General features: G+C 47.6%; 8 protein-coding genes across 8 annotated transcripts; 5 read left to right on the top strand and 3 right to left on the bottom strand.

Moving 5' to 3' along the window:
• Positions 1-1,889: 1,889 nt before the first annotated feature.
• On the top strand, positions 1,890-3,408 carry N7481_009447 (bZIP transcription factor; the record flags this gene model as incomplete). The annotated part of the gene is made up of 3 exons (XM_057268666.1): positions 1,890-2,288; positions 2,355-3,267; positions 3,317-3,408. 3 exons carry the CDS (start codon positions 1,890-1,892, stop codon positions 3,406-3,408), a joined length of 1,404 nt encoding a protein of 467 aa, XP_057119343.1.
• A 758-nt stretch (positions 3,409-4,166) lies between these two features.
• Positions 4,167-5,179, top strand: N7481_009448 (uncharacterized protein; the record flags this gene model as incomplete). Its single annotated transcript, XM_057268667.1, has 3 exons — positions 4,167-4,426; positions 4,490-5,015; positions 5,084-5,179. 3 exons carry the CDS (start codon positions 4,167-4,169, stop codon positions 5,177-5,179), a joined length of 882 nt encoding a protein of 293 aa, XP_057119344.1.
• Positions 5,180-6,304: 1,125 nt separating this feature from the next.
• N7481_009449 (alpha/beta fold hydrolase) lies at positions 6,305-7,159 on the bottom strand (the record flags this gene model as incomplete). Its single annotated transcript, XM_057268668.1, has 1 exon — positions 6,305-7,159. One exon carries the CDS (start codon positions 7,157-7,159, stop codon positions 6,305-6,307), a length of 855 nt encoding a protein of 284 aa, XP_057119345.1.
• Positions 7,160-7,795: 636 nt separating this feature from the next.
• On the top strand, positions 7,796-8,872 carry N7481_009450 (zinc-binding alcohol dehydrogenase family protein; the record flags this gene model as incomplete). Its single annotated transcript, XM_057268669.1, has 1 exon — positions 7,796-8,872. One exon carries the CDS (start codon positions 7,796-7,798, stop codon positions 8,870-8,872), a length of 1,077 nt encoding a protein of 358 aa, XP_057119346.1.
• Positions 8,873-9,320: 448 nt separating this feature from the next.
• Positions 9,321-9,777, top strand: N7481_009451 (uncharacterized protein; the record flags this gene model as incomplete). Its single annotated transcript, XM_057268670.1, has 3 exons — positions 9,321-9,339; positions 9,485-9,675; positions 9,745-9,777. 3 exons carry the CDS (start codon positions 9,321-9,323, stop codon positions 9,775-9,777), a joined length of 243 nt encoding a protein of 80 aa, XP_057119347.1.
• A 403-nt stretch (positions 9,778-10,180) lies between these two features.
• Positions 10,181-11,887, bottom strand: N7481_009452 (MFS general substrate transporter; the record flags this gene model as incomplete). Its single annotated transcript, XM_057268671.1, has 4 exons — positions 10,181-10,468; positions 10,524-10,611; positions 10,675-11,559; positions 11,640-11,887. 4 exons carry the CDS (start codon positions 11,885-11,887, stop codon positions 10,181-10,183), a joined length of 1,509 nt encoding a protein of 502 aa, XP_057119348.1.
• Positions 11,888-14,169: 2,282 nt separating this feature from the next.
• Positions 14,170-15,588, top strand: N7481_009453 (cytochrome P450; the record flags this gene model as incomplete). The annotated part of the gene is made up of 3 exons (XM_057268672.1): positions 14,170-14,589; positions 14,643-14,886; positions 14,960-15,588. The coding sequence occupies 3 exons, from the start codon at positions 14,170-14,172 to the stop codon at positions 15,586-15,588; spliced, it is 1,293 nt and encodes a 430-aa protein (XP_057119349.1).
• Positions 15,589-16,247: 659 nt separating this feature from the next.
• N7481_009454 (NAD-dependent succinate-semialdehyde dehydrogenase) lies at positions 16,248-17,726 on the bottom strand (the record flags this gene model as incomplete). The annotated part of the gene is made up of 1 exon (XM_057268673.1): positions 16,248-17,726. One exon carries the CDS (start codon positions 17,724-17,726, stop codon positions 16,248-16,250), a length of 1,479 nt encoding a protein of 492 aa, XP_057119350.1.
• Between the last annotated feature and the right edge of the window lie 494 nt (positions 17,727-18,220).

Genomic DNA, 18,220 nt, shown 5'->3' on the forward strand with positions numbered 1-18,220 from the left:
AATGCTCTGATCTGAATCATCTTCTTCAATGTCATTCTTGTCTTTGGAAGATACTGAGCAACCTCCTTTATCAACGCAATATTCACAATACCTCTGCATTATGCTGGGCTTCGGCTCAAGGGTCTGAATCCACTTTGCAATATATTATTGATGCTGGAGCAAATGTTCAATGGGAATCTCAGTACTTCGCCTAGACAGTACAACGACATCGAACACGCTTCCGAACTACACGTCAAAGAGCGGAGATGAAAAAGCATCCAATATCCTATGCAGCAGCTCAGGGGCATACAAGAATCGTGGGATATCTCCTCGATTTAGGAGCCGATATTAATTATCGTGACCGGGTTGGTTTAACGCCCCTTACTCTCGCAGCTCGCGAAGGTCATTTAGATCTGACTCGAAAACTCATATTCCAGGGCGCAAAGCAACCATCACACGACAAAGAGGGAAGATATCCACTTGCGCAAGCCGCATCAAAAGGCCATCAGGAGGTTGAGGCCTATCCTTTCGAACCACTTCGCCAATACCCTTACGGAAAACCAAATCCCGGATTGGACCTCTACTGGATGTTAAGATACGCTGCAGAACACGGCGATGAAGACCGCATATGATACCTTCTGTCACAGGGAGCGGATGTCAATTTCCAGATATCTGCAGAGAGTCATCCACCTCTGCATGGTGCGCTTTGGGCTCCACGATCAATAAGTGCCGCCCGGCTTCAATTGGATAATGGAGCAGACCCGAATGGAAAGGCTTCACCATCGAAATTCAAATCATCTGAAAGAGAAGAACGGGTGAAATCATCAATCCATTATGCTCTTCGGAGAGATGAGAGCCACTTTCTAATTGAGCTCCTTATAAAATACGGGACAGAAGCTGAATATCACAGCCAGGCTTTAATCACTGCAATTTACTTAGAAAAGCCTGGGAATTTGAGTATCTGGTGGAGCACGGAGCCAGATTGTCTGCAGAATATCGCAGACGATCTGTCTTTGAAAGACCTATTGATTCTGAGCGTCAAGCTACTATCAATATTGCTTGAAGCATAGATTTCGTCCAGGTATTAATAGGTAAAACGTGAATTGACCCATGGGACTTTTCGATATATTTCCTGCTACTTCCTATTATTTTTCTGATATCTTAACAACTTGACCCATGAAAAATGACTTGAAAATGATATTTGCACGAGAGGGGAACTCACTTTCAGTAACCGGCGAGATACAACAGCCGACGTAAAATGTAGGAAAATTAGAGTTTATAGAAAACTATCGAATGAACAGCACATATGGAAAAGGCTGGTATTTGCGGAGACTTCAGCGTGCAAAGAGATCGACGGTGCGGTGGAAAAGATCTACAGATTCAAGCCATAACCATCCTTGTTTGATTGTGCAGTAGTCACTGGTTCATTGACTGATAGTACTCGTCCTCATTTTTGAGCTCCTTGTCTTCCAAGGTGTCAAGTCAAGAGTATACAATCTGCACAATTTTTGTGTCCTTTCAGTGTTTCTGCCAGCCAAATTTGCCCTAATAGATGGTCTCGAGACTCATTATTAGTAAGCATGTAGGCTCTCCTGTAACTAGTTAACTAACTATTTATCCGTTGCGTCACCAAACGGAATGATGAGTGATCATGCCGAGCCAAGGTTTAACTATGCCCCACGGGGCAATTTACTTACCCGTGGACATCTGTTGTCCTTCTTCCAGGGTCGAATTAGCCTCCATACTACTTATCTTGAAACAGACTGTCTAATGAAATCCTATTACTTGGTTGAGATCAGGTAGCGCTGGTCGGAGAACATTACAGTCAGTCTTTTCCTCTGGCGGGTAGACTTTCGTTTGACTTCGCTTGACTTCGCTTTGATCTTATCCGTGACCATATTCGTCACGCCATGGACCAACAAGTACCACTGCCCATAGCTAGCGATCTGCCTATCTTTAATTGGGAAGATTTCCATCCAAGCACGTCGTTATCCGAATCCAGCCACCCATTATTACAGGAGTCGGCGACCTCTGACATCAACTCATTGCTCTCAGCCTGCTCCTATCCCCTGCCCGAATCATATAAATCACGAAATGCTCAAAGTAATACGCCATCGCCAAATTCTGACGACTTCGCCCCTGAGCTCGCATTTGACTTGAACCGGACGAACACAAACCAAACACACGGCTCCAAACCGACGACACCACGGCCACAAAAACGCCAGCGAGATGGACCAAAGAAGGCCACACCAGCGAAGAGCTGCGGAGCCTCCCAAGCAGCTGGTGATAGCGAGGAAAATCCTGGAGAGGTTCGTATGGTATCAGTCGACCTCCACTAATGTTTGAGCGTTCTAACCGACCCACCCGGGTGACAGCGTCGTCGCAAGCAAATTCGCATGGCACAACGTGCATATCGTTCACGACAGCAAGCCACAGTTGAAGACCTGAAAAGCCACATCTCCCTTTTGGAGACCTCAATGGAGAAAATGAGCTCTGCTATGCTGTCATTTAGCGCGCAGCTGGTTCAAAGTGGAGTACTTAGGTCACATACTGCCCTGACAGCGAATCTACGTGACACGATGAAGATCTTCCTTTCCATGGCATCGGGGGCAAGCCTAGAAGACGGGATAGTGGTCCCTGTTAACTCTAATAAGATAATTGACTCACCACCAGCCTTGAAAGGACCCACAGTCAACCACCCGGCACGCGACATCCCCCTCCACCTGCCCATGGATGGCTTTGGATTTTATCACCCTAACAGTACTATCATGCCATGTACCGTCACTTCATCAGAAATCTCGATTTTAGAGGTATCCGGATTCATTGAAAGGCTGCTTCTAGCAGCTCTCTACCAGGGGCATCTCGCCCTGTGCAATTCGTCAATCGGCTTGGATCAGCTCCAAAGGCCCTTTGGGATCATTTTTAGTATTATGAGACGCGAACGCCTGGCATCCTACTTTAAAGCGGAATTATATGCTCACGCAAGCAAAAAGCCGCTGGATGGATGGGAGGAAGTCCCCCTGTTCAGGTTGGGGGGCGCGGGGACCCATTATCCCGACGGGTGCACGGGTGCATCTGTCCCTCATTACCAGAGATGGGGAACCGTGGAGGACCCCATATCACTCGTCACGGCAGATTTACGAAAGCAGCTAGAAGGTGATTGGTTTGACTTGCAAGATCTGAAGGGATATCTTCAAGATAAGAATGTGCTCTTGGTTGCGTCAGCTGGCGAGCCAACAAGATGCTCGAAAGTGCAGACCAATATTAATGTCTCACGTTTCATATCAAGTAAGTCCGTCCCTGGTCCGTAATGATTACAGTATTCTGACATTGGTAGCGTTGACAAGCAGAGGAGTTTGCCTAGGCCGCACACCTGGGTTCCAACGCAATGATGTGGAGGAGGCCCTGCACATTTCGACTATTGTGTGAATTTAGTTAATCTATATGCACGACCGCAATCGCTCTGAGTCTTGTATAGATACACACGTGTAAAAATAAAAACAAAATACAAAATACTGTAAGGCTTCATATTACGTCCACAGGTACTGTTTGTATCTGTCGCCGGATCGTACTGTATATAGAAAACCGCCCATATCGCGAAAAGTGAAATTGAAGAAGTACCTGTTAGAAGTGCTGAATTCTAGGTCACAAGCGATGGTCTTTGACTCTGTCTCTCAGCGACCTTTTTCATCGCACCCGATCATACAGCCCTGGTGCATAGCTGGCTTGTAGTAATGTTTGACTTGCTGGGCGCCTCGAACAGTTGCAATAATTCCGGGACATCGGTGATCGCTAATCAGTGCCCAGGTGTTGCAGAATGGTCCAGATTAATTTTTTCTCATGCTTTCACTCGCCGGGATTTGAGCCTAAGTCTATGGATCGTCGAGAATTGTGGTATATTCGCTTTGCAAAAAGGATGAGTACCGCTGGGACTGTAATAATTAACTGGTGTCCCGTTGGAGGAACTACGGTCCCGAGTTCCAACCTTCGAAGTTGTTATATTAGCTTGCGGGTAAGACAATCGAATCGGGAATGTCTCGTCATCAACCCGACCTCGGGACAGTTGACCTTGGCACAAGGTTGGATAGGTACTGCGTGAATGTTATTTAGTTATATCTCGCTTGTATCCCAAGTACCTGGCTTTGCGCCAAACTTTAAAGCTGCGCTCCAGATCGTTCATCACAAACATGGGTCAGAAGACAGTTCTCATTACAGGTTGCAGTGAAGGTGGGATAGGTGACGCTCTTGCAAAGACCTTCCACAAGAAGGGGTTTCGGGTTTTTGCCAGCGCTCGGAACACCGCCAAAGTCCAACATCTCAAGGACATGGGTCTCGATATTGTACAACTAGATGTTACTGACGAAGAGTCAATCAAGCAAGCAGTGTCAACCGTGAAGGCTGCGACGGGGGGGATATTTGGACTTCCTGGTCAACAACTCAGGCGCAGGTAGTCTCATGGCTTCAAAGCAGTTTACTTGTGAAAAGCCACTGACCCTTCAATAGGTTATAGCATGCCCTTATTGGATTCGGATGTCTCAATCGCCAAGAACATGTTTGATGTTAACGTCTTTGCTGTCGTTACCATAACTCAAGCGTTCGCGCCACTTTTGATTGCTTCCAAAGGAACGATTGTCAACATTGGGTCAGTGCTTGGCAAAATGCCATTTCCATGGCAAGGTTATTACAATGCAAGCAAAGCTGCAGTTGCCATCATGACCGATCAGATGCGTATCGAGTTCTCTCCTTGGGGAGTCCGCGCAATCCTCATCACTACTGGTGCAATTAGGACCAAGTTCTTCGACAATCTTCCAAGTGCACCACGTCTACCCAAGAACTCTTTCTATTACCCTGCAAAGGATGTGATTGAGTCAGCATTGGATGGAACTGAGGTGGCTAAAAATGCTATGGATGTCAATTCATATGCCGAGGTCGTGGTCAACAACGCAATTCGATCAAGCCCAAAGAAGCATCTTTGGTCAGGGGGAGGGGCTTTGATGACTTGGCTGGCTTCAGCATTTGGCTGGTCGACTGTATGGGTAGGAGTTTTCCCGTCAACTCATGGCAGCCATCCCATTCTATTTTCTAACTTTAGACACGCACATAGGATACGTTGCTCCCTCCTGTCGCTCACATGCCGGATATTACGAACAAGATTCGTGACGCGGAGAAGGCTGAACAGGATCGTCAGAAGGTAAAATAATCGGTCCCGCTCTTTTCTGCATTTTTGAGAGCAATATATTTTTCGTGCGTTCTTTTGTCGTCCTTCCCTGTGATTCAAGTTCATTTATGTTGCTTACTTGAAGTGTACATTCACAGATACATTCTGGCGACATAAATGTTCTCCTTCTTTTCGCGCTTTTCCTCCATCTCATTGTCCATGCATTCAGTTATCTTTAACATTCTCAATACTCCAAGGAGACAAACAGAGCTAAAATATCATTGCCCCTAGGTTTAATTCATCTCAAACACAATCAACGAAATGGCTATTTATAAGGCCACGATTGTTAAAAGCATTGTAGTATACTTTTCTATGCGCAGAATCTGAAACATAGATCGAAGCATCTGAGTTCCATCTTTTAAACCTTTGATACTGAGGGCTCTTAAGCCCCATTCGAGGTGTTAATAATATTTCGCTATGCTGAAGTAAAATCCAAACTGAGCTGTCATCAAAAACAAGGTAATATAGTTATCGATCATGTCTAGTCGCGTGGGGCGGCTTTGAACTACCCAACCACCTTGAAGTGTCCGTTCTTCTTTGACCCTGGAAGCGATGGATACAGAACACTTATACAAGTAAAAATGAACCGATCTGAATTCCAATGATGGTGCTCTTACTGTTATCAATGTAATCGTCCGTGGCGTTAGAATCTGTAGTCCGAAGCTTGAGGAAGAAGTTCGGAAGTAAAGCTGCAACCAATAACTACCAGATAAATAGAGAGTCAAGGATGTAATCTCTCTATGTGTTACCATGCTATATTAGTTTGACTTAGGACCAGGGAGCTTGCTGCTCAATTTTACTGACCAGTCTTCGTAACCTCACCTCTGATATTGCGGATTGAGGAATATTCAAGAGCAAATTGCGATGGAGTATCATTCTAGAAGAGCTGATATTGTTCAATTTCAGTATGACCAAGCAAATGATACATTTCGGATACTGAAGTAATCTAGCTGCAAATCCTAGCACCAACTGGTTCCTTCGAGATTCTCGACGGTTGACTGGCACCATCCTATACGACCTATGTCCTCGATCCTCGACATGTAGACAACTGCTGTTGAGTCATGAACCGAGGCAATACAATAGTGGAACTGAACAAGACTAATAGACTCAGTTATTCAAGAACAGCTCAATCTGCTTCCCGTAAAGCTCTGGCACCTGGAAGAGATGCCCGTGTCCTGCGTCAGCGTAAAGATGCAGCTGGGCATTGGGAATCTTCTGCTGCAACATGAAACTGTTTGCAGTGGGCGACATAATGTCCGTATGGCCGTTGGTGACAAGAACCGGGGCCTTGATTTCTGCCAATCGATCGAAGTTGCGAGTATCAGTGGTGTATTTGAAAATCGCAGCAAGCTGCGACTGAGTCCCGGTTCCGGTAAGATATGCCTTCCGGGGTTCACCTTCAACATTTCGCTCGTGGATTCGCTTCCACCATGCATGGCCGAGGGCGAGGCTGGTCTCGGAGGAGTTGAAGAAAAGATACATCATATCATCCTCGGTTGGTGGCTGCTCTATGTTTGCTCCAGCACTTTCCAGTACCTCCCGCGGAGGCAAAGTCACACCTTCACCAATTCCAGGTTGAGTGCCGGCCAGGATCAGTTTGTTGACAAGTTGAGGGTACGAATATCCAATATGCTGTACAATGCCACCGCCCATGGAAAAGCCGATGAGGTCGGCCTTTGGAATATCAAGCGTGGCGAGCAGGTTGACAAGTACCTCGGCCATCTCGGGAATGGAATCCGGCACAGTTCCCTCGCTGTGTCCGATGCCAGCACTGTCGTAGACAATGACTTCGCGGGCTTTGGCAATGCTATTGAACAGAAGCGGATCGAGCGTATCCATGCTACCACGGAGATGGTTGACATAGACCAAAGGCAATGGACTGCCCGCTCCAAATCGCCTATAGGCGATCCTCAGTCCATTGACGGAGACAAAAGAAGTCAGAACGGTTTGAAGGGTCGTCATTGTAGTGGTTTGTTCAAAGAGCAGTTGCGATTAAATCAGTGGCCTTGAGGAAGAATTGTAACACAAGGTATTTCATGAGATAAGAACGGTCTGCAGGTTTTATAGTGCAAGTGTCAACCTGCCGACTGCTCGATGTTCAACACTGGGATTTCCGCAACCTGATCATTGTTCTTCCTTGGTTGTGGTCGGATTAGTTTGAGGTCAGCATAGTCACCAAGGAGGACTCAAACACAAAGCTGGAAACAAGATCAGCAATCCCTTCCCAGACTCGGAATCGGGTTGATGAGTGAGTGATTGGCAGCTAGATTACTAGCACGGTCGGGGCAGCCGACTCATCATTCCCGACCCGAGGCCTCCACTCATTCGGCCCTCAAAATAACCGTAAACTCGCCTCCTGGGCCTCTCTAATTTTAAGCTGGCGAGTCAACGCGGGACATCCCTTGGTCCAGTCGGTCTGATGTTCATCCGACCTGTTAGACAGTGTTTTGGAAAGAGCTTTACAATTAAGTGCTCAGTTCGCTGCGTTAACCTTCACCAATACTTTCCATACAACCAAGTCCTGCACACGAGTGCCTTACCTGTTCAACACTTCCTGTCTTTCTTCTCCTACTCGGTAGCCTATACCTATCCACCGAGATGAAAGCAATCATCACACATCGATTTTTGCCTAGGCGTGTACTGAGTTTCGCTCTCGGCAGTCCGCTTGGGCAAGGCGCGCAAGTCAAGGATGTCTCGATTCCAAGCATAACTGATAATGAGGTCTTGGTGAAGGTGCGTACCGTCGCGCTGAATCCGATCGACTTCAAAGACATCGATTTTCTTTCCCCTTGCAATTCCGCCATTGGCTGCGACTATGCGGGCGAGGTGGCTCGGGTCGGCAAGAATTCGGGACAGCGATGGAAGGTTGGAGACAGAATCGCAGGCTTTGTTCACGGTGGCTTATATCCCGACGTTGGCTCATTCGCAGAGTATCTGAAAGTTGATGGCGATTTGGCTTGGAAGGTCCCTGACGAAATGACCCTAGGGCAAGCCACCACTTACGGAGTTCCTGCAGCCACCGCGATGCTGGGTCTTGCCTATCTTGATATTCCCTGGGTGGATATTGTGAACGGGCGCAGCGCTCAGGGTGACCAACCGACCATTCTCATCTACTCAGGAGGCTCGAACGTTGGTCTGTTCACTATTCAATTAGCTAAGAGAGCAGGATATAAGGTTGTGGCAACGGCCTCGCCACGTTCCTTCGACCTCGCAAAGCGTTATGGTGCCGATGCAGTATATGACTACCGAACCTCTGCATCTATTGTCGAAATCAAGGAGGCCTATCCAAATATCACAAAAGCTTTGGACTGCTTTTCCGAAGGCAGTTCGGCCGCCTTCTGTGCCGATGTGTTACAAGAGGGCAAGGTGGTCACGCTACTTGACCAAGGAAAGCCGAAGAAGGCAAACGTGACCAATACGTTCCTTATGGTATATACTGTGTTCGGTCATAAGTTCCAGCTTATGGCGCCTCTTGGACCCGTGTTCCCGGCGATTCCGACAGACCGTGATATTCTTACCAATTTCTATGGTAATTTGTCCACTTTGAGCATTGATGTTGTGAGACCTCCACCTATCACAACGATCAAGGGCGGATTCAAGGAAATCTTCGAAGGCCTCGAGACACTTCGCAAGGGAGATGGCCGAGGCACAAAGCTTGTAGTCGAGTTTCAGTGATTGCAGTTATAGAGGCTTTCGTCGCTGACAACTTGTAATTCTCACTCCTATCTTTACCCGTTGTGTATTTCCGAACTGGGGCCCCAGTGACATAATCATTCTAATCATTCGGTGTAATTGATCGTTATTTAAATAGATTTATGTAAAGAAAGGTGGCCAAACGAACACTGACCCGCCACCGAAAGGAAAGCTCGCTAGGTGACTGAGAGTAGCTATCAAAGTATTCACTCTCCACTGTTCTTTGCCGCCTCCGAGTGCAAACTTTGCACACCTCATCTAATCCTTGTGCCCACAGAAGACTATTTGATACAGCTAATTTTTTCCCTCACTCTAGCAAAATCTGCCGCTTGACCCACAGTGAGTCCAGTGGGGCTAGATTGAAGAATGAAGAATTGGCTGTAAGGAATCACATTTTGAGAGCAGAGGATTGAAGGGAAAAGGGACCATCATGGTAGTGATGGTTGAAGGTGTGTATTTGTCCTAGAGAGCCGCCTGAACTGGCTCGCAACGAGTCACCACGGCCTTTGGATTAGTTAAACCTGCTGCCCAAGTTACTAGGCATTGACTGCTAAGGTATGATCAAGGTACTGGAGCTACCTTAATATGATCCAGATTACGCTAAAGATGATCCGCGATATTGGCGTGTTGAATGCGATGACGAGACCAAGCCACTGGGTGAGCACTTGGATTTCTTGAAGCAGAGGTTTCAGAATCTTAATTGGATCCCTCATGTTCAGAAGGTGGGATCGTGGCCAGTGATATTAGAATGGTATGACGAAGTGTGGGGTGATAAGAAGGGCAAGGTAGGCCATTTTCTGCCAGATCGTTAGTCCACAGGGTCAATGTTTGTTTTGATCTAATTCGATTCACAGGCGATGCGCGAGATTTATCTCAAGCATGGGTGACCGGATTCGTTTGACCGAGAGGAGTGCCAGAGATCACTGGAAATCTTTTACAGAGGTTGATGAAAATGAAAGGCTTGATTTGTACAGGGCGTCAAATAGATTTTAGTTGATCCTTCCACTTCCAAGCGAATTTGATACAATAGCGCTTACCAGCACCACAGACCTACGTACTATAAATTCTCAGAAATTTCAAAAAAGAAAAGAAAATAGTAGTAAAAGGAAACCACTACTAGAGGTGACAAGAACGAGTGTATATTAACTAGTAGTACTTTTAGATCACTTCTCCCCGACGATCTACACTCCTCCCCTCTGCATATACCACTCCACGTAATTTGTGGCCTCTGCCACATTTCTTCCACGCAAAACTATTTTTCCGTATATAGCTGGTTTCATAACTGGAGTATTACGCTGACATATCCCGCAGAGCGCTCTGTCTCGTCTTCGGAACATACCGACTTCTTTCCCGCAACGTTGGCCCGTACCTTTGAAGTACAAAAGGAACAGGTGCCAGCGCTAACAGGATAAACGCACAAAGTGAGATGGTCCAGTCAAAGCCAATCCGCCTAACCATTTGAATAGTGAATAGAGGGAAGACAGACGAGAATGTGTACCGCATTGCGACGTCGACTGCAAATGCGGAAGCCCCGAGTTCGGCTCCATAGACCTCATTCTTGTAAAGTGGGTAGACCAACTGTGTTTTATTAGCCATCCGCAAGATTGAATTGCTGAGAAAGCCCGATACGTACCTGAGATAGCGCGAATGCTAACCCATAGAGGCCTCCAGCAAGGAGGGGACATATCCAATGAATACCGCTTCGAGCTGTCCATGCAAGCCTAATTATCTGTATTAGCATAGTGTCACGAATCGACTGAAGTGTTCCGGAGAGAGGAATATACCAGAAAAGACTAATAGGTAACAGGATGCCTGCGATACTCCCCGCAGGAAGCGAATCCTCGGGCTGGGGATTCGAGGACTTTTCCCTTCTCTTCATCACCGCTGATATGATAGGCATTGCCAGCAGACTACCAATGATCAATGGAATAAAAGCCAACCCAATCTCATAAGGGCTGAACTGATAAACCTCTGCAAGGACTAAAGGATAGCTCGCATAAAACACGAAAACCACAACCTGGCCCATAGCGACGATAGCCGCGGTGGGGAAGATGATGGGCTCCAGTAAGAGCAACTGCATCGGACGCGCAAGAGAAGGGCCAAGACAATGCCACAAATTCTTCCGGGGCAATTTCATCATCTTCCTCCTGATCTCGGGCTTATACGTCTCCGGCACCGAGACCAGAGCTATGAAACAAACCCCCACCAGCATTGCAGTCAACCAAAAGGTCCAGCGCCAATCACGGTCGACAACAATCGCCTCGCCAGCAAGAGGTCCAATCTCACTCGCAACTGCGCCCATGATACCAGTAATAGCAAGCAAGGTGACACCCATTTTATCCTCAGGCATTTTCCAAAGATCATTCAACAGACCCGAGAAAACGGTCACGCAGGGTGAACCCACAATCCCGCAAATACCCCGGGCAACGGCCAAAGTCCGAAAGTTCTGCGCCGAGCCACCGACAATGGTAAACACCAGATGCAAGAATAAAGAAATCTTATAGATGTACTGTCTTCCAAATTCCTCTGAGAGCGCGGAGGTGCAAATTGGTCCGATAACAAAGCCGATTGCGTAGAATGTGATGGGGGCAATGGCCAATGTTTGGCCGACCCGGAATTCGAGCATTATTCCGGGGATACTTGCTATATAAATTGACGTTGTCAAAGTACTGGTGGAACACACCGGGGCCAAGTCAGCGTCTATTCAATATTGGCCGGCGGGCTCGGATTGATAGATAGATGGACTCACATGACGAAGTATGCACAGATCGCACTGAGCGAGACAAAGAGTTTGTACTTCATGTTCCAATCACGAGCGTCAGGAACTTGAAGTTCCTGATCATTATCGTTGGTGCTCTTTTTTGAATGGTTGCCTGCGGCATCGTAACTGGTTCCCACCGTAGTGATAGGCCCGCCATTTTCAAGGCCAGATACTAGACTCCCCGACGTCGATTCACTGACACCAGGACTCTGATGTCCTTTCTCCAGAGTTTCCATGGCGAGCAAAATAGTAGTTGAGGTGCAACCTCCGTAGTAAAAGTGGAAGGAAAGTTTTATGAAGCGAATGTGGGCGGATTCTCAAAGGGGGAAACTTTGTGGAAAGAGAACTTGAAGGGTATGTGTGTTGCCAGTGAGAAATACCTAGGTATCTGTTCATCAGATTCAAAATCTGCATTAGCGTTACTACTAGTGCCTGCCCTTATCCTGGGAGTAATCGAGTGTTCCGAGTCTATAGGTATTACCGTATGCAACACCATCAAATAGCGTGGGTTTTGAAAAATAGATTGTAATCGGTTACTGCAATACGACTAGGGATATGTGTACACAAGCCTCCGAGTCATTAGCGGTAAAATCAAGGATCTTTGAAATATTCGTAGGGCAATGTAGATCATCTCAGCCACAAGCGCTCACGGACCGTGTTTAGTTGTTTAGCGTATCTGAACCAGCCCAACACATAACTAAAATATCTGGTCAGACCGCTGCCAGCCGTAGAGTCAGTGTGGATTTAGACTTGCCCCACATGAGGCTTCAACTTCAGACCCCGGATCGGCTTTTCCATCGTGTTTAACAGATATCGAGGTCCAGATTCAACTGTGTGGATTTAAAATAGTGATTCGGGACCCGGGAGCTATGGAGACTGCGCTGGAGACAAAACTCAAGATATACTCAACCAAATTGTTTCACGTAATTTGACGCGATCCCCCCTAGTTCGTGGATGAGTATTGCCCTATATAAACTCCTAAGACATTCATATCGTCACTGGCGATGCATGTCTGCCTTAGATATAGTCCCCGGATCTTTCTAACCAAGCATGTCTGAGCTTACACCCACCAATTGATATACCACACCTGTTATTATTGCCGACCAAGGTAGTGGGTGGATGTAAGCGGAGGTACTTCTAGGGCTGGAACTGCGACAGGCATTAGGAAGTGTCCAATCGGAACCGCCGAAAGGAAAAATATTCGGAGCAGTTGTCAAGGGGAATGACAGTTGTCAGGACCTGTGGGTCAAGCAAGGGATGGGTCAGAAGCGGGATAAACAAATCACACATCACTTTTACGAACCTACGTGGGTCGATCGTGGCAGCGTAGATCTGTGACTAGTATAGGTTCGTTATCATAAAATGTAAGGAAGATGCACCTAAGCTGCAACAGAAAAAAGTCAGATAGACATATGAAACTTTAGTGAATTTACGGTCTGTCCGGCCCAAACGCACTGCCAGGGCATGTAGTAATGGCATCCCAGGACATCTGCATCGTAGATCAATGTCTTAGTTAACGAATCAGACCCACATGTTCTCAGCCCAGCTGTAACCACATCATATCTACCAGATTGGCCCAAATGTCGGAACCTCACTCCATATGTTTACGCAAACTCGATCTACATAGAGATCTTATTTTCACGTCACCAAACCTGTCTTATTTACCTTATTCCTAATATCGGCTAAATCTATGAACGTCTTAAACATGAACTACTAAGATCCACGAGTTGACCCCGAAGTATCGGGTTGACTCTGTTTGCGTCGCCGATCATATCATTTTTGACAAACCCTCCTCGGATTGTATTCCCTGAACCATTAGTGGGCCTCGGATGTGCGGCGCAGCTGAGGTCCTTGATCTCAGCCCGACGAAAAAGCCCAATAAATAATAATTTTGGAGGTCATTTAATCATCCACCTCGTCTGTATGAGGTAAGGTTCCGCTGTAATATAGTACAGACAAAAATACTAGTAATCTATCGGTCACCCCTGTGATGCGATATACCTGGGCCGTAACCCTACTTGCGGTGTGGTAAGTGGAAAGGTTTGATGCCCTAGGAAATAGAAATCCCACCCCTGATGTCTGGATATACTGTGATACATACTGTCGATTCAATTCATCAACTTTTATGCGAACCCTGCAAGCCTGAGCATAACAATGTCTAGATTGATTCTGGCAGTGGCTATTTCCGCGCCCCTATGGGTAAGATCCTTCAGTTAATTTCGAAAGTAAAGTCCCTTATTTTGACCCAAATATCTCCAGGGAACTGCAATCATCATCTACCGCTTATTTTTCCATCCGCTGGCAAAGTACCCTGGTCCTCGTTTGGGAGCTATAACCAATTGGTACCCTGCCTTTTTTGCCTGGAGAGGAGATCTCCATATCCAATATTATAAATGGCATCAGAAATATGGTCAGATACAATTTCGCTTCTCAGATTGTGTCCTAGGCTCTGACTGTCCGCACAGGGGACATTGTACGATTTGGACCAAACAGCCTTGTTTTTAATACACACTCCGGGATGTACACGATCTACAGCACTCGAGCCAATGTCCGCAAGCCGGAGAATTATGCCGCCATGAGTGCTAGTCGAAGAACTCCCAACACCATCTCTGCCACCGATAAAACCGTCCATGGCTTCAAACGTCGCATAATGTCCCAGATCTTCTCCGAGCAAGGCCTGAGGGTTGTTGAAGACCGCTTCATACCTAGAATAGATGACTTTATCTCGCTACTTTGGGATGGCACTGAAAATGGTCGGAACGGCACCAAAAGCGAGGAGGAATGGGGAAGCCCGAAGGAAATGGCATCGATATGCGGCTGGTTGGCATTTGACATCATCAGTGACCTTAGCTTTGGCGAGCATTTCAACATGTTGAAGTCTCCCGAGCTGCGATGGTTCCCTTCTGTCATACAGAAGCTTTCCCAAAGAGTCGCTATTGTATGTTATCCCATACAACCGGTGTTGTAGGCTTCTCTAACCTGTTTCTTTAGGGCATGCTTCAACCCAATTTTACTAATCTTAAGATAGATCGACTGTTCATGGCATCGCAGCTCAAAGATATCCTGAATGCCGGGACATGGATTCGCAAGCGCTCGGAGTTACGGGCCTGCCTTGGTAACGACATCAAACAAAAGGATCTCATTTACAATATGATGAATGCCACTGATCCAAAAACTGGGTTAAGCTTTACCCAGAAGGATCTTTGGCTGGAGTCCATCATGCTGCTCACTGCCGGTATGAATCTCTTCTCGCAGGAATAAAGCCCATTGGAAGATCTGGAGCGACTTACTTGGTTGTGAGATTTTAGGCTCGGATACGACCTCCGCTGCATTAAGCGGTGCATTGTTTCTCCTAGCACACCACCCAGCCGCACTTGCGCGTTTAACAGAAGAACTCCGCATGACCTTCTGCAACGAAAGCGAGATCCGCATGGGCCAGCAACTCAACTCGTGCAAATTCCTCCAAGCTTGTATCAACGAGTCATTACGTTTAATACCCCCTGTTCCAAATTCCGCTCCGCGCATAGTCCAAGAAGGTGGGATTCAGATCGACCAGGAGTTTATCCCCGCTGGAATCACAGTCGGCACATGCATCTACACACTTCATCGGAACCCAAGACACTTCTCCGACCCTGAAGAGTTCCACCCGGAGCGATGGCTTGTCAATTCAACGGAGCGAAATGCGGAAGGGGAGAGTATCAGTACCAACAGAGAAGGATTTTCCCCGTTCAGTCATGGACCTCGGTCTTGTGTTGCGTGGAGACTCGCGTGGGTGGAGCTGAACATCACCATTGCACGGACACTTTTCCGATATGATATAAGATTAGCGCCTGGGCTTTCGTGCTGTGGTGGCGCACGCAATGATTGCCAATATCTGTCAAAGGGATTCATCACTGCTGCGGTCGAGGGTCCATGGGTACAATTCCGCCCTGCCTGAAGCTAAATAACAGTACGTGGAAACATCACGCCGGCGTATGTGGTGATGGATTTATTAATCAAAAGCACGCCACATTGAAGTTGATATGGGCCCTTCGCGCGTGAACGTTTGAGAAGATAGTCCCACGGGGACACTAGCAGTTTTTGCAATGGCCCTCGCCTCGTGATTTAAGACCCACGCCCTTGATAGAAGACGAGGGTCCAACGAAGGTGATTCCAGCGGCGGCAGGAAATTGACATTTTCGCTCAGAAAACCATAGCTGGGGATAATGGTGTCAGCGCCGAACTTCGTGCAGGTATTCAATATAGACTCGCTATGTAATGGTCTGTTTAGCGTAATATACAACATGAAGTGAATACTTGCTATTACAAGGAGTAGTACACCTGGGCATAGTGAATTTATAGTTTTTGCCAGGAACTGATTTGTAAATTATTCACTACTAGTATCCGGATGACTAGTTACCAGTTCCAGAGAGTAAGTAGAAATGCTTCTAGTACTAGGTACTAACTACTGGAACCGATTGCTGTCGACGCTTTGTTGCCTCAGGCAGCTGTCAGGGTCCAGTGCACCACCAACCTTCGCCGGATCGACCTCTTCTTCTTCAATCCACTCATCTCATTCTTATTTCACCTCTCGTCCCACCTTTCAGTACTGGAATGCTAATGATTCACATCCATGAGAATGGCCTTCACTGTGAGGTAGTCCTCAATTCCTTGGGTACCCCCTTCTCGCCCGTATCCACTGTCCTTGACGCCTCCAAACGGACTCTCACACGCACTTAACATGCCTACATTCACTCCAACCATGCCGACTTCCAGGGCTTCTGCCACCCGAACGCATCTCGACATGTTCTCAGTCATTATGAAACTACCCAGTCCCACATTGCTGTTGTTTGCCAGTGTAATAACCTCCTCTTCCGTCTCGAATGGGTACATCCCCAGCACAGGGGCAAAGACCTCCTCCCGCGTGGTGATCATCTCCGGGTTCATATCTCGAATCAGCGTCGGCTGCATAAAATAGCCCTTTGACGCTGGAACTGACGCACCGCCCAGCATCACTTTCCCGCCAAGGCGCTTTGCGTCCTCAATATGCTGTGTTGCCTTCTCTACCGCTCGCTCGTGCGTAAGCGGACCAATCATCACGCCGTCTTGAACTCCCGGTCCGACTTGCAGCGACTGCATGCGCTTGAGCATGGCGTCCGCGAAGGAATTGTAGATCCCCTTTTGAACTAATATGCGGTTTGCTGTCACGCAGGTTTGACCAGAGTTGCGGAATTTCGCCATCATAAGGGCCTCGACGGCGTGATTAATAGAGGCGTCGTCGAAGACGATAAACGGGCTGTTCCCGCCCAGTTCTAGCGAGAGTTTCTTCAGTGTTGGGCCGCACTGTTGAGCAAGCAGCTTTCCAACGCGTGTGCTGCCAGTGAAGCTGAGCTTGCGTACGATGTTGTTCTCGCAGATTGCTTGCCCGACTTCGGCGACCTTGTTGAGGGTCAGCACTACGTTAATAGAGCCGTCCGGCAGGCCAGCCTCTTGCGCAAGGACCGCGAGAGCAAGACTGGTCAGTGGAGTTTCTCCAGCGGGTTTCCAAACCGTTGTACATCCTGCGGCGAGGGCAGCACCGGCCTTGCGTGTGATCATGGCAATTGGGAAGTTCCATGGCGTCAGCAGCGCCGCAACCCCGATAGGTTGCTTTATTGTGAGAATTCGATGGTTGGGATTCGCAGCAGGCACCGTCTCACCATGGGTGCGTTCGGCCTCGGCTGCAAACCATTCTAGAAAGGACGCGCCGTAAATTACCTCGCCGCGGGCCTCCGGTAGAGGCTTGCCATTTTCCAGAGTTAGGATTAGTGATAGATCGTCAATGTTCTCAAGGATAAGGTCATTCCACTGACGCAGCCAGCGTGCGCGTTGCCGAGCGGTGGTTTTGCGAAATGATGCAAATGCTTTATTTGCTGCCTCGATCGCGTTGTCGGTATCGGCAGCGTTCATTTCAGGCAGTGTCGCGAGTTTCTCTAGCGAGGCTGGGTTGAGCACATCAAAGGTCTCGCTAGCTGGCGTGCTGGTCCATTTTCCATCGATGAAGCCTTTGGTTTGGAGAAGACCTGGGCGACGGAGGTCGGCAAGTGTTTTGGCCATTGCGACTTGATAGGCGTATGTGCGAACGAGGCGAAGATGGGCGAGTGGGGAGCTTGGGAGATAACCGAGGGGTTTGTAGCACTGGGATAGCAGAAGAGAAGTACTTATGGAGGCTAGTCGCATTTTGGTGAGGGGTTAAAGAATTGATTCGGCTCTGGACCTGAACCGCGAATCTGCTGACTGTCTGCGCCAACTAGATCTATCTTTCTAAGAACCTAATATCGGGCATGGCTTCACCTATGCAGAATTACCGATTGGTGAATACCGCGGGGTTGGATTAGAGTAGAAAATGGTCAATGGCATATAGCCTATTCGGGTATACCCATCATGAATTCATGTGGGCCTAGTGATTTGTGTATGTACTTCTATGAATTAGTCAAGGAATTTACTACATGTTGTCTGATAGTATTCACGTACCTGGGCACTTCAAGTTCACATTTAAACATCACATTGAGAACAGATCCCACAATGCACTCAAAGAAGCGTCTTGGTAC

This window comes from Penicillium waksmanii, assembly GCF_028829765.1.
Source record: "Penicillium waksmanii strain IBT 27052 chromosome Unknown utg000008l:1.0-5622682.0:1.0-5626561.0, whole genome shotgun sequence".
Classification (NCBI taxonomy): Eukaryota; Fungi; Ascomycota; class Eurotiomycetes; order Eurotiales; family Aspergillaceae; genus Penicillium; species Penicillium waksmanii.